The sequence below is a fragment of the Aythya fuligula genome, chromosome 2 (assembly GCF_009819795.1).
Source record: "Aythya fuligula isolate bAytFul2 chromosome 2, bAytFul2.pri, whole genome shotgun sequence".
Classification (NCBI taxonomy): Eukaryota; Metazoa; Chordata; class Aves; order Anseriformes; family Anatidae; genus Aythya; species Aythya fuligula.
In genome coordinates this window covers 25,949,979-25,965,878 of record NC_045560.1, presented here as the reverse complement: position 1 = coordinate 25,965,878, position 15,900 = coordinate 25,949,979, and the positions used below count along the sequence as shown (strand labels likewise).

The 15,900-nt window shown below is 40.9% G+C and overlaps 1 protein-coding gene across 4 annotated transcripts in view; it reads left to right on the top strand.

Moving 5' to 3' along the window:
- Positions 1-3,035: 3,035 nt before the first annotated feature.
- SGCE (sarcoglycan epsilon) overlaps positions 3,036-15,900 on the top strand; it is a 30,132-nt gene continuing 17,267 nt past the window's right edge. For 2 of the 4 annotated variants that reach the window (XM_032181746.1, XM_032181747.1), the window contains exons 1-4: positions 3,036-3,091; positions 9,087-9,191; positions 13,219-13,341; positions 15,681-15,838. In XM_032181746.1, the coding sequence (XP_032037637.1) occupies positions 3,046-3,091; positions 9,087-9,191; positions 13,219-13,341; positions 15,681-15,838 (432 nt within the window). In that variant the 5' untranslated portion in view covers positions 3,036-3,045. The remainder of the gene's footprint in view (positions 3,092-9,086; positions 9,192-13,218; positions 13,342-15,680; positions 15,839-15,900) is intronic. The other 2 variants (XM_032181749.1, XM_032181748.1) reach the window with 2 other exon arrangements.

Below are 15,900 nucleotides of genomic sequence, written 5' to 3'. Positions count from 1 at the left end.
TCAACACTAGAAAAACAGAACTAAGAAAGAAAAGAGAATCCTTGGAATGCAATGAAAGGTGTTATTATAAACTCCCAAGGAATGGCAAACAGGAAAAAGAACTTTAGTTAATCTTTCTTGTTTTACATAATAACTAGTAGCAGTCGTTATCTTTAATTAAAGTTATATATAGGTACGTTTTTTTCGCAACGACAGTGCCTTAAAAAAAACAAAACCACCACCAGCAACAACAACAACAACAACAAAAACCATACTTTTTTCTCCTTAGGTGGGCTGATCTTCAGAAGCATTAAGCACTTGCAATGTTTTAGCATCTATAAATATCAAGCTGCAAGCACCCATGCTCTAGAAGAGAAAGAAGCAAAAGGATTAGGCTGCATGAAGTTGACTGCCTGCTGTGTCTGAAGAAGAAAATAAACCTTCAAACCAAACCTGCAGAACACATGGGGATACAGTAATTGTGACTACTGCAGCCATTAAAAAAAAAAAAAAAAAGTATTTATATTCTAGAATTAAAAAACAAACAAACAAACAAACAAAAACAGTTAAAAAGTACTTTAGGAAGTGTTAGAAACCAGCTTTTCTACTCACCAAAGCACTTTATATGGAGAACATCAATGCAGCCCTTTCCATTCATTCTATAACAGCCTGTCTGTTAGGTTACGGTACAAGGAGAGTACCTTGTACCTTGTACCTTCTGGAAGTAAATACTTCCAGAAAGAGTATTTTTCACCAAGATCAAGTTGTTGGTGGCTGATGTAAACATGTTGTCTTGTCCATATTGTGAATGTGAGTAAGGAGGGAATCCTTAAAAAGTGCACAGCACTATCCAGAGTTTCTCAGGGAAGTCTTGCAGGGCTAGGTGAGTGTTGTACAATTTAAAATGCCAGCCTCAAGATATGACTTAAAAAAAAAAAGACCCAGATATGCACCCACACCACACCCCAGGGCTGCAGGGAAGGAAGGAAGCAATGGGCCAAGGCAGGCCCACTCTTCCTCACAGATCAATGGCACATAAATGTTTCTTCTCGGGCAGTGTATCCCACAAACACGTTCTAGGTGAGTGTAGCCTTCTTTCTGTGCAGACATCGTTCTGATGAACACTACACTGCTGCTACTGCATTGAAAACCTTTGATGGTGACAGTTTTATAGCATCTGTAAGAATAACAACTCAACATGATACAACTTGGAAGGCAAATGGTAATTAATAAGGTGATGACAGTACAGGTGTTTACAAGAATCAGGCCTTTTACTAGCATCAAGACTGTTGTTGGAAAGCCATCAGCTTTCTCTCTCATTAGTTTAAACATTACCATCACAGGAGGAGCTAGCTATGTCAGATGGTTGTGGCACAGCTGCACCTGTATGGCTTTGTACACTTTCATAAGGAAATGAATCCAAAAATCATACGTAGCAGGGGAATGGAAGGAGGCCTACTCAAAAGTATAAAGTGCCATGAAAGAGAATAATACTGTTAGATAGAGGTAAATGAGTGTAATTTCTGCTCATAAATGTCTGTGTAGTTATGTGAAAAATGTAAATATATTATGAAAAAAAAGTCTCAGTGGAAAAAGAACCAAAAAGCCTTCATCTGGGACAATGACCTGGCTGACTAAAACATCAGAGCATTTTGCATCTTAATGTCAGGTACAACTTCTGTATTGAAAAGCCACTCACTACATAAGGTTCCCCTTCATGAGCCAGACAGGGTGAAGTCTTCCACACTCATCTTTTCTTCCCCTGCTTCTAAAGAGCTCAATAGGTTCAATACATTTCGAGAAAGCCAGAGTTTACTGCTCCCTGCCAAACCTCAAAAGCGTATTATTATTTCTGCAAACACATTTGGCTTTCAAGGCTAGAAATAGTTAGGAAGTTCTATGAGAAATCAAATTTCTCTATGCACAACAAAGGAAGGAAGGTCATTTCCCTGGATAATAGAAGACTTACTACCTTGTCCTTATTTAAAAGAGCTGCTGTGCTAGCCTGTACAGCGAAATGTTTAAAAGCATTTAATATGTCAAAAAATCTACCCTCCCATTTCTAATTGTCCAAAGACATTGCAAGTTTAAGAGATGAGTTAATCAAACTAACTAAATAAAACATAAAACCAGGCATGGCTCTAGATGTAGGTCAATTTGTAGTAGAGGGACTATCTTGTATATACAATACTGGAAACTCTAGAGTGTAGCTCTGCAGAAGTAACTGCCCTATTTGCATGGTGATGTCTCTTCTAGGGGTTATGTATCACATCTGCATCCATCTACCCACAAAATACAGCACCACTAATGCAGAGAAGTGTATTTGACAGTATTTTTCTTTCCTGGAATGGAGCATTTGCTCCCTTTGCGACAGCTTTCCTGTCATCGCTTTGGGGCTGCAGCGCAGACACCAAATGGCAGGCAGCAATCAGCAGCCTGTGTCCAACAAGGCAGCACAGCACAGCCGGGCCTGGGATGGAAGATGGAGTAGAGACTGTAACAGGAGATGGAGAACAGCCTTTAACGGAGTCACGGCGCTGCGGGACAGCGATGGAAGCGGGGCAGCGAGCCCCAATGCACGCTGCAACCCAGGGCTTGGATCCCTGACCGTCTCCTCCGGGATGACGGCGCAGCGCTGCTTTAAGAAAAAAAAAAAAAAAAAAAACACATCGCATTTACACGTAAAAAAAAAAAAAAAAGATAATTTTTGAAAAGTGGAGGCTTTGACTGCCGATGCATTCGCAGCGCAAGACGAGCGGGGCTGTACCACAGCCAGCCCGTGCCCACCGCCCGCCTCCCCCTAACATGGCGGCGGCTGCCTGGGGGAGTGTGTGGGGGGGGTAGGCAGCGAGCGGCTCCTCCCGGCGCTGCCGCCGCTTCTCCGCCGCGCTGCTCGGGGCCGGCACGGAGCGGAGCGGGGCGGGGAGAGGCGGGCAGGGGCGGGGAGGGAAGGGGAGGATGCTGCGGCTGCCGCGGGGCGAGGCGAGGCGGCGGCGGCGGGCCGGCGGGCGGAGGATGCGGCGGAGGTGGCGGCAGCAGGCGGCGGCGGCGGCGGAGCGGGGAGCCATGCGGGGCTGCGCGGCGGGGCCATGGCCCGCACTGCTGCTCACAGGTCGGTCGCGGCGCCGGGAGCCGCCGGGAGCCTGCCCCGCCTTGGCCCCTTCTTTCTCCCTCGGGAGGCGGCCGAGGGTCGGAGCGGGGCCGCAGCCGTCTCCCGGTGCGGCATTGGGGTGCGGGGAGGGCGGCGCGGCCGCTTCGGGGCTCCCCGGGTGAGGCCGGGGCCGCCGCCTCCCCGGCCGGGCGCTGGGCGCTGGGCGCTGTGCCAGCCCGTCCTTCGCGTGCCGCCCCGGCTAAAGGAGTTGCCAGCTTAATCCTGCCGTGCCGGGGTTGAGGCTGCAGGGAAAGGCTTCATTCCGCTCCCTGATGGGTATAAACCGTAGCTATCAGGTCATGCTTAGGTCTCACCCCGCCGGGGTTCTTCAACCCTGAGGTGCTTCGCCAGCAGCCCTGCCACAAGTGCTGTGGTGAGGCTGGTGGCACCCCAAAAACAGGTTAACAGCGATGTTTCTCTAAATTATTTTGTGGTGTGAGGGCTCAAGGGTATGCCATCTGGAAACTAGCGATCTGTTCAATATCCTCCCGAGTAACACGTAAACATACCTCCAGTACTGGAGGTGTGTGACAGTACTTGTCTTGGGGCGCTGACAGCAGAAGTGGCATGAGGTGCTGGGTATATTAAAGGTGCAATTAGCGCCCAAGCGTTAAGTTGTTCAATGTAAGGATTAAACTGAATTTGTCAGATGCACGGTACTACAGGATACTGCAAGATACCACTTTCTCCTAATGTGGAAATCCTTCCTGCCTCCCTCTCCCAAGACTGGCATGGCAGCCAAGGGAAAACTAGGACAGTCCTAGGATAAGCTTTCAGTATCTACGGAGATATTAAATCTAAAAAAGCTCAACTAAAATGTGTTTCTGGAGGCTGAGCTGTGAGCCTAATCCACAAGTCCCTCCCAGGCTCCACAGTAAAGGAAGAAGTTTTAATTTTTTTTGTTAACTTTTCCTCTTCAAACCTTTTTAAGCTTGTCTCAAGTTGGATTTCATTAGTTCCAACAGCACAATAAATGGCTTGAGACCAATATAAAAAAAGGAAACATGAACAGTATTAAGTTCTTGTGAGTGCTATCTGCATAACATCTATTCTTCGTCAGGGTGGAATTTTGTACTATGTCCCTGGTCTGAATTCAGGTATGACACAGGACAGCTTATAATTTGAATGATATAAACTGCCCCAGGGCTCACTTGAGCTTTTTTTCCCCCTTTAAGCCAACAAACAAAATTATATTCATTATAGCTCTTGAATGCAGCTCTTGGGCTGAACCTGTCCATCTTCCAGCTTTCCCAGTGCCTGGCATCTCAGCTATGACCATGTGAGAGAACTTCCAACCTGGATCGCTGGTCCTAAGCAAAGCTACAGCCTCCCATAAAAATAATTTATTTTAAATTCTGTTCTTAAGGAGACTGTATAGTACTGAAGCATTATTTAGCTAGGCAAAACCAAATGAGCAGCTTACAGAGAAAACAATATGGGAAGAACTGCAAGATCAATGAATAGATTTGAGTTCTCTTCTACTAATAGAGATTAGTTTTTCCTGTTTCTGTTGTAACACTTGACTACAGAATAAACTTACCTTATGCTTTTTGTACGTGTTAAAGATCTATGAGATATATACACAGAGTTTTTTTTGAAGGAGGCTGTTTTCTGCCAGAAATCCAGACTGTTGTTTGCTCTTTTTCCCACCAGCAAAATGTTAGCTCAAAATTCAGAGATTTTAAGAGACTCAAGAGATTAAAGAGTGTAAGAGTGATTTCAGAAGTCCTGTATTTGATCCCAGGGAGCTGGTATTGTACTCAAGAGTGGAGGACCTGGCTCTCAAACAGTAGCTGATGATCATCTTCTTCAGTGCTAGAAAAAATGGGACTTGCCACCGTTGTTGCAATGATATTTAAGGTTCAGCTTTTTGAATACAAATGAGATTGTCAATTCTGTTACTGTGAAGCTAAAGTACATGAATAACTGCCATTAAATGGGCATGGTTTCACCACTGAAAAAACAATGCTGTATGGCATTGCTGTGTTAGTGAAGATGTAACTCAAGGCTGGTAACTGTTCAATGGTAAAACCTAATGATAATAGCTTTGTTATCTGAATAACTACGAAAAATTTAAATAACGACTGGCTAAAACCAGGCAATTTTCCATGTCCATCAGTTCATGATTGTAGTGAGATCTGACATTTCCCTCCCAACTAAGTAGTGGAGACTGGCTAAATGTTGTTACAATTGCAGCACAACCAGCCAAAATGTCTTTTTAATGTAGATTATTTTTAGTGGTAGCCTAAGCCACTGGGATGGGAAGTTAGAAAGAACTAAGTAGTGGTCAGGTGGCAATCTCAGCATCTTGAAACCTGTGGCTTTTCTGAATTTCTTTAATCTTTTGAATCAATTGCAGCCTGAGAAATCAGACCTAAGTAGAGATACTCTAGTAATTTGTATCAAGAGCAGATGGAAATGTAAGAGGAATCCAGGCAATGTTCCTTCCCTGGCTACACCATGGGCTCAGGGCTGAACTGTAGGAATTGTGGCAATGTTGTTTTCCTTGCCTTTGTGGAAAAACTACAGGGATTTGGTTTCTTTGTCAGGACTGTGGTAGGAGGGAGAATGGTGTGGCTAAATGTTGCTATTAATAAAGCACGAGGGTTTCGTTCTTCCAGTGTGTCATTTGCAGCATTCCCAAGAATGCAACTGCTGAAGTTTCACAGTGAGACTGACAAAATGCCTCATCTGGTTGCTTGTCTTGATTGATCTCAGAGAAATGCTCGGATGTTACAGTCCAAAATGGATGGAACAGAAACAGGCAGATAGGCACTGAGCACAGATGAATAATTGTAGAGCTTGGAAACATTTCTGGGTTTGTAGGGGTAGAGGTATGGGAGAGAAGGGCAATGCAGGGTTTTGAGAGGTGGAGCTGTGTGCTGCATTTAATATTCTGCTGTTAAGTATTAATAATTGAAACCTTTACGTAAGATCTATGCAAGTAAAATTAACAAAAAAGGGCCCTGTAGGTGGATGTACTGTCCTGAGCATGTCCAGGTCCCAGGCACAGAGCTGGGAGCTGGTCCTCCTGCACCCCCTGGCAATGAGTAACAAACTGAAGAGCCTGACACCATTAACGTTTTTTTTTTTCATTGTGAGTACAAAGGTGATCACATTCTCTCTAAAATTTATCTTCGGTAAAAATGAGTAGTCTGAACTCCTGTGCTCTTCAGTATAAGGCCTCTTTTGTCATCCTCTAATCATATTCACAGATACTCCCTGAGCATTCTTCATGTTGTCACTACGCTTCTTGAAGGCTCTTTGTACATACCAGACACAGCATTTGAACGGTGATCATATCTGTCTCACACACAAAAATAAAATCTCCCTGCTACTCCTTGATGTACTTGTTTAAGTAGTAGCTGTTCCAACCAGTGTTCTGCTGAAAGCCTCTGTTCAACACGTTATCTGCTACATCTCCGTAGTGTCTTTTATCAAAGTTCTGGATCCCTGAACTGCATGCTCTGTAACGTAAGTACGCCATGCGTCCTTTGTTCCTGGGCATGTATTTACATTTTATTCTACTGAAGTACTCATCAGTGATCACCTTAAGCTAACCAAACAACTCACTGTGCTGTGTTAGCGGCTTGTCGCTTACATTAGTTATTAATCTCCCAGCCTTTGGTTTAACCTGCAGATTTTATCAATATATGGTATATATCCTGGTCATTTTATATATATTAAAATATTCCAGTAGCATAAGGCCAATGCTTTGTGAGACATACTGGAACTCTGATGTAACCAATTAACTATCCAGGAGCCCTGATCTATTGTTTGAGGCTGCTGTTCCTGTGATGAGAGCTGCTGAATGGGCAGTGTGTTCCTCCATTGTTCCATTTCACACCTTTCATTTAAAATCAAGTAGATGGTGACGTATATACTTATATTAAAACACTACACTGTAAAGCATGGCATCTGAATAACAGATGTATTGGATGCTTTTCCAGCTCCCCTGTGGACTGCAACGAAGGTAAAGGGGTGGACAGGTAACCTCGTTAATCCTCACTTGTGGGCCCAGAGCAAAGACATTGATAATTTATTTTTCAATATAAAAAAATGTATTTTGAAAATGCATCTTTGAACTTTTCTATATATATTCCATTTAAATAGGCTAGATTCATTTTGCATCTGGTTTCTCAAAGTGCTAGGGGACACGCTGTATGTCTATGGGTAATGTCGTCAGTAGGCTGTTTTTATCAGGCAAACTCATCAAAAAGCATCAGTTTGAAAGGATGCATTAAACCCTTGTCAATTGGGATAAGTATAATACTCTTCAACATTTAATCCTTCATTAATCCAATCAAATTGCTTTGCCTGGGATTGGTTTCTACCTGAAAAAGTCCTAATTGCCTGGATCATGCATCTGAAATACCACAACAACTTTATTTCACCTTTTTGGATTTTTTTGAGCATTCCTAGTGTTAGCAAAAATGTACACTAAAGGTCATGAACAGCACTGCGTGGGGTAACCTATAAATAGACACTATTGTATTAAGATTTTCAGGGTAGGCAGATCATTTCAGCAGGGAGGAAGCTGTCCTTCGTGCGAGACAGATGGAGAACACTGGATGGCAATAACAGCTTGTTGCTAAACCAGATCCTTGCTGTATATGGAAAATCTGAAGAAAGCTAACAAATGTATAACTGAGAAATGTCATTGTGCTGGTAGGGTAATTTCAGTACACAGTTGGTTTTTTTTGGTTGTTGTGCTCTTATGCTTTATCCTAAATTAAATTTTAGTTGTTTTGGGTAAATTGTCACTAATAAGTGTTTCAGCCACATGCATAGATCCGTGTTTGTGCATCTTTCCTGCTTAAGCCTGATCTGTTGGGCCTCCCAAATTCTGCATGGAGAACGTGGTATATATCAGTAGGGCGACAGCTGACCAGTGCAGCCATGCCGGAAAAAGTTTCCACAAAGGTTTACATTTCTAGTATAAAGGTTCAGTGCATATTTTTAATGCATGTTTGTCAACAGAGATGTATCCGAGGGAAACTACCACTACTTGTTTGATTCTGACATTGCTATTTTTCTAAGCAAGTTAAGATGTTAGCCTGATAACATCTTCTAGCTGGAGTTTGACACGAGTTTGTACTCCCAAACTATTTCAAAGGAACACCTATTTATTATGTCCACTCTCCCTTCCTAGCATCTTACTGCAGTTCGTCCCGTCTGAGCTTTCAGTTGGCATATAACCTACAAACAGCTGGTATATCCTGCATCGCAGAGGAAAGGAACACAAAACCAAAAAGCTGGAGGTGAAGAGGGAGCTTTCTCAGGCAGTCCTGCCACTGCTGAAATGGAGGCTGTTGGGCAGCTCTACAGCTGCTTTCAGAGTCTCCTGTGTGCTTTGCTCCTCACCATGTTTAAACCTTCTTGTGCCTCCAGCTGTGCTGATGGAACCATCTCTGGCTGAGTGGGGTGAAGATAACTAATTTTAACCAATTCTTTTCTCAGAACTGGTTATTGGTTCTGCTGCAAGGCAAGGTGTTTGGCACCAGTTGCCAGCATCTTCCTGTAAGCAAAGCCGTGCTCTAGGTTATATTACTTCCCCTACTTCGGCTACAATATATTACATCAATGAAAGTAACTTTAGGTATGTCTTTGCCTGCATATGAGGCTTCACCAGTGCAAATATATTCATCAGAGAATGTGCTTCATCATATATTTCTTACCAATGTCATTATGTCAGCAACAGCAGCTACAGGTGCTTAAGCATTTAGTGCAAACTTGGCTTATTTGGGCAATGAATGTCAAAAAGGTTACTATCAGGAAGAGTAATATATACTTACGTATTCATATCAAACAGCATCATCACTTCTTAACCTGAGATTCCTGAGCTCTGACTAAATAAAAAACCTGGTTTAGAAGGTATCTGATTCCATCTGATAGTTGATTTGTGGGAGTCTGTTGATCTGACTAATTTATTTTGCATTTGTTTTATTCTGAAAAGCTTTTTTGTTAAGCTCTGCTGATGGCAATAATGGAACAGTTAACTGGAAGACTAAGCAAGCCAACAGCTATATTATCAGCAGAATAAAGGCTGTTGAGAAGAATGGTGAGTTTAGGTCATCAATTTAAACCCCATGTTGGTTCAGTCAAATCTGCTTTTAATATTACTCCTGCTTTTTCAGTCATGTCCTTGTTTTAGGCATAAGGTGCTATTTTAAGGTAAGTAATTTGGAAAATCTTGCATTTCTTCAACCTTTTAAATATTCACAGACGTGTGTGTCTTTGCTAGTTCTCCCCAACTTTTCGTGTTGCAGTTCCAGCTTTGCTTGAAATAATGGCTGTGTTTGTACCTAATATTGCATATTTTCTTACTGCTGCTGGTTGCTTGGAAACACCTCTCCAGTTTGCTTAATACAATAACTTATCTGAAACAATTAAACAAAATCCCTAGATACACATACATTTAAAAAAAACATTTTAGAGTGCACCTAGAATATTGTATCTATTCTACACGAGCTGAGAAAAGCCTGTTGGCTTTGCATTGACTGCCCAGCCAGGTAGGCCATCTGCATTGGCCCCCAAACCAAATTATTTCTGGGATTGTCTCCTCTGCTAAAAATCGGTGGAGAAAGAACCTCTGGGCTGGAGGCTGATACAATCTGAGCTTAATTCCTTGCTATGCCCATGCACAAAAAGGACAACTGGGGTAATTTCTTTACATGGCTCAAAGAATGATGCATGTTTTCCAACATTCAGTTCCCAATTTATCTACTATTTCTTTTTCTTCCCCCCAGTCTCTAGAATTTCTATCCTTTCTGTGCAGATAGATCTTGGGATCTTGGAAAGCCCTCCAAGGGACCTGGAAACAAGAAAGATAAACAACAATGCTGTTGAGGTAGCTGCTATTGGTGTTTTTTGTTTTTCTGGGGGGAACTGTTGTTATCCCATGTAGTGAAAAATTTTAATTTCTCATGGGTAGATTTACAGAAGCCTTTCAGAGTCCTTGGAATTTTATCTGCCATGGGGAATTCGCCCACCCAGTACATACGTGACAGTTTGCAGAATTAGATTAGTCTTTAGAAGTTGGTGTATTCAGCTTCAGCCTTAGATCACCTGAGATGATTACACGTTCATCGCCAGTCTGGCAATCTTATGAAAATAATTGTGAGTTTTAAAAGCTTCTGAAGAAAATAGCGTTTCACTTGTTTCATTACTGAGAAGCATTGAATACTGCAAAGGACTGAAGACTCAACATTTTCCTTTTGATTCTGAAAGAACTTCGTTGGGAAAAAAGAAGAGAGCTTATCTGATACGGGGGGTAAAGACTTTCCAGTTCTTACCCTATGGATTCGTGTCATTACAATGTCATTATAAGATAAAATAAGGATGTTTTCCTTTTATTTTTCTTCCTTCTGAGAGGCATTTTTAGATTTTATGCAAATGTAGGACATCAATCTTGGTGAAATCCTTATGCATACGTTTACCTTAGCAAGAGAGAGTGTCTCATTACTAAGTATCTAGGTGCAGGTAATTAGTGGTAGCAATAGATTTCCTCTAACAGACAAAAGAAATATACGGGTTACATGGGGTTTTCTGTAGTAACAGTTGATCTTACATGTATTATCTTTCCTACTTTCTAAAACTATTACTTGAACAGAAAATATACATTACTTTTTCACTGTTCTTCCTGTTTGACCTTTACTGTAGAGTCAACGAATCAGAAATGGAAAAATAGATTTTTGGGGTATATTTGACGTTTTCATCCAGTCACCATATTTTTCTCAGCTTTTCTGCTCTGTGAAGAGACCTATTAATGTTACAAATACTTTTTCAGCTTTTCTTGAAATTATTTTACAGGAAATTAAAGTTTTCTTGATCTGTTTACAACTTATTCACAGAAGGGAGTGAACAAGTTTTTTGGGGTCACTAAAATATTAATTTTAATTTTGCAAATCAAATAGCTGTGTTACTGTACAAACATTACAATAATTGGTTTATTAATCACAACAATTGTAATACATTATTAAAAAATAAACTATATTAAAATTCCAGGGTCCATTTTAATTTTCTCTTTAAGATAAAGTTGTTGTGGAGACATTGCTCCCTACTGTGTCAAAAGGAACTTCTAAAACTGAAAAAAAACACCGACTCCAATAAGCAGATCATTACACAGATAACCAAGGGACCATGATTATGGCTGACACTTTTCCAGCAAGATTCATGTGAATTCACAGGAAAATGGTTCGTACCTCAAGCGAGGCACCGAACGCTTTCTCTGTTGGTAAAAAGATCCTGTCATTGATCCTTCAAAAAGTATTACTTATTTATGACCTCTCACTGAGGCGGTCAGTGCTGTTCAGTGGAAATGTTCCTGCTGTGGAATTTGATCAATATTGTATTAAGAGGTTGGGGCTGTTCAATTTGGATCCGGCTCGGAGACTGGAAGGTCTGCATTACAGATGTCTGCATCTCCCCTCGGCTGTAGTCAGCAGAGATCCAGTGAGAGGAGGCAGGAATGTAGGACATGATTCATCTCATTTTACAGGCGAAATCAAATTAATCAACCCCTAGAAGCGTCTGTTTCTCTCCACTGACTATAAAAGGAGCCCGGCTGACTCAGTGGTGGATGTTGTTTCTGTAGGCATCTAAAATTAGGTGAGATGGATTCCACACGGAGTACGTGGTACGAGGGGTGCCATGTCGGTGATTAATGCCTAATTGGCAGGGCTTCTTTTAAGGATCTTTCAAATACAAAGGTTGGTGTAACGACAAGTCTAAAACATTTTACCAGGAGTAGAAAATTTAGCTTGATACACATTGCAGATATTTCTTGCTTATTGATCTAAATGTTGAAATTAGCCCCTTCATCTACCAGGAGCTATACCTTTGTTCCTATGAGTTTATTACAATGACTCCAAAGTCTCTTGTAGGACCACTCTTCACTATGACTTCCCCATGCTGTATGGCCTAGAGTCTTTGTTTGTAGACGTGGCTTCGTGTAAGGTCTGTTTCAGTTAGCGTGCAAGGCAGGTAGCCGTGTATCACTCTATCCAGGGCTCATCTTTACCACTTGTGTTATCCTAATTTAATGCACAAAATTTATCATCAGTGATTGATTCTTGGACATCAGTGACTTGAAAAAAATTGAATAATAGCATGGAATAATGATATGACCTACAGTCAGTCCCGTTAAGACCCCGCAACATACCTCTATTAGATCAGTGTTTTCCATTTATGCTTAAAATTTGAAACTTGTCAGTCAAGTGGGTTCTTATTCATTTCACGTGTCATAATGATTTTTGTACTCGAATTCATTAGAATGCATTTATAATACTGGATCAAAGGTGTTATACCTAAATAAGAGGTACTTTTATGAACTAACTGTATTTAAATGGCATATTGTTCTAGAGTAAGTTTCCTTTAGGTTTTTAATTTCAGTCCTGTAAAATGTGATTTTTGTTTGTTTGTTTGGAGTCACTGTCATCTGACTGGCCTATAATTACCCACGTCCTTCAGTTTCGATACATGCACAACATCTTCAGTGAACACATTTTTAGATGTAGATTATCTGGCCCTACTGGTCTAAGAAAATCTACCTTTAAGAACTCATAAATCCTTAGCTAAAGTGAATTGCTTTGCCCTTTTCTGCCCTGGAACTGAAAAATCTACTATTTTGTTTAGAGAAGAATCACTACTCTTTATTGCTAAGATTCCACAGTATTTCTCGTGTTCTTTATTTTATTGTTAAATATATATTAAAAAAAATGATTGTATTGCTTATCTCATGTATTTTTATGTATGTAATATTGCAAATAAAACAACTATAAAAATTGCAATAGACTCCCTCATTTTTTTTATTGTAATAAAAGCAAATAGGTTGTACTACTTGAATTCTAACACAGCCCGTTTTGTTTATTGCAATATTGGAAGGGATCCTGTGGGAGAAAGAGAGGGTTTGCCCTTTATTCTGTTCTTAAATCTATGCAACCTTTTAAAAACTTATTAACAGGTATCTAATATGTGTTGCTTTCCTCTTCCCGGTTGCACACACTGCTGTTGAAATGCATGCTGTGTTACCTAGAGCATGTCTCACTTGTGCTTTTCTCTCTTTTATCTTTCCTTCTGCTTTCCAGTGTACACGATTCTGTCTAAGGTGCACTCTGATCGGAATGTATACCCTTCTGCTGGAGTTCTTTTTGTTCATGTTTTGGAGAGAGAGTACTTTAAGGGGGAGTTTCCTCCTTACCCAAAACCTGGTATGGGATGCTAAGATCTTCCATGTTATGTAAAAAATCTGAAAAAAATTAATATATATATATATATTTAACGTACCTTGCATTGAATCATCTAACATACAAAGGATAGTTTTTAGTTTATATTTAAATATCTTCAAATGTTTTGTTTTGTGATCATCATTTGTGAAAAGATGCATGTAACTGTGCTCTAAAAAATGTAGTTAATTTGAGAAGGCATAATAGCACACTGTTTATCTGAGTTTAAGAAGTATGCTTTTTTTTTTTCCTTTAAATATGAAATGATGGAAGTGTAATAATTATGTTTGTTGAAAAAGGGCATTTATTTGATCAGTCTTACAGAAATAGTAGGTGTCAGGCTTGATGAAGGAGCATTTTGCAGGGATACAGCAAACTTGAGACAAAAGAACATTAAAATAAGTACGAGACTATGTAATGATATTTTCTTTCACTGGAAAAAAAAAGCTCGTTTGGATTCAGCCTTAGTTCTATATTTAGGGACAGTTTAATGTTATTAAGCTGTTTGTTTTTAGAGACAGAGCTGTTATTTCCTAGGCGTGGTGGTTTGGTGTACACCTGAGTTAAAGCCAAAGGATCCATCATTGGCAGGCGAGAATAAACAAGCTGGGGGGGGGAGAGGAGAAAGAAGGAACGTCCCGTCCCACAACACTGAAAAGGAATAATAAATATGTAAATCTGTCCTTTAATGTATAATATAAATAAATGTATGCTCTTTTCCTATAAAATATGAAAAAAATAGTGCACGTATCGTGCATACATAATCAAAACCTACTGTTTCATTAATAAGCTTTCGAATCAATTTGAGAGTACAGCTTCCAAAACTCTCTTCAAAGACAAAATAAGTTCCTGTTAAGTTTTGTCATGGATGCAACCAGCTTATTTATTTATTTCCTCCCCATGAAGTGGGTGTTTTTACTCACCCTTGTGCCTGGGTCTCCGTTTCCTGTAACAGTGACTGGTAGAGCTACTACCAGGGCTACAGTGAAGTTTGCCTCTGGCCCTGTTTTTCCACATCTTTGGCACACAGACCTGGACATTGTGTTAGTTAGGGGTTATCTTTCACATGCCTACGGTCCCAGCCTGATTCCAGTGCAGCATCAGTCTGATTTCAGATAGTGCTGAAATCTCTGTACTGGTATCTCTGTATGTGATCCTACCCGAAACTGACTGGAAGACCAAAGCCGACCATGCCTTGGCACAACCTACCTTGAAGAAAGGCAAACCAGAATGTATCACGGGTGCTTTTCAAAAAGCATTTGCGATGCTGGGCATTTTATTACCAGTGCAGTAATAGATGACCGCGATGTCCCAGGGGAGCTGTGAGGAAAGTCACATTACGCCTCGGTGCTGGGTTAGTGAGGCCCTTCCTTCAGTTGTGGCTCCTTTCTTCACTGAGCTCAGTTTCTTCCGTCTGTCACACCCAGCCTGCCTGTCACACCTCCGTTTGTCACTTGTCCTACAGCTGCTGCTGGTGCCATCTCAGAGCTGAGTTTGAGGAGCACCGTGCAGAGCTGTGTGCATGGGTGTAGAACTGATCTGCTCGAGCTCTGTGCCTCGGTTGTAAGGTGCCCCCCCCCCCCTCAGCAGTGGGGGTCTTCTGAGGTGTGTCTGCAAAAGCTAAAATAAACAGAAGTCAAAACCAGCCATGTGAGAGAGCATCCGTAGGAGCCACAAGAACTGCTGCTGTTGTTTGCTTTCAGAGATTGCATCTGGACCCACTGTACATACCCATCCATGGATCCATTTTGCAGGCATATTTGGTCCTCTTTCCAAACTAATTTATTCTCTGGAAAAAAAAAATAATTACTGCCAGGCTGTTTGTGCTGAAGATCTATGTGTCTTGATACTGATAGAAGCTTTCAAGCATCAGTAGTTACACAGCCACTGTTTACAGTAAGCCCTTCCAGGCACATTGGGACTTTGGAATAATTATTTTTTTAAAAAAGGAAAAAAAATAACTAAAAGATACCTTTTGGGGCATTAAAATTTGTGCTTTCATCAGTAGGGAGATTAGATGATTCAATCCTAGGTGAAACTGAGTTCTAAAAATCAGACCCACTGGAAAATGAGTCTAGGGGTACAAGTGCATTCATCTCTGCAGTTGGTTATGTTTTTCAGATAAGAATGTCTTAATGCTTACAGGTGAATTCACGTTTCTAATATATTAAAGATGAGCATTTACTTTTTTTTTTTTTTTTTTTTCCATGGAAGTGTTTAGAAGACATAACTGGAAATCAAAATAATTTTTTCTAAAGCAAACATCAAAGTCCAAGCATATTGCATGTTCTTGTGAATGTTCTGATGCTACTTTTCCCATCTAGGTGAAATAAGCAATGATCCTATAACATTTAATACCAACTTAATGGGTTACCCTGACAGACCTGGATGGCTGCGCTACATACAGAGGACACCCTACAGCGATGGGGTGCTGTACGGTTCACCAACTGTAGAGAACGTGGGCAAACCAACCGTCATTGAGGTACTTGCTTGCAAAAATGCCCCACAGATTATTCTGGTTTGGAGTGTATGTTCAGAATTGTC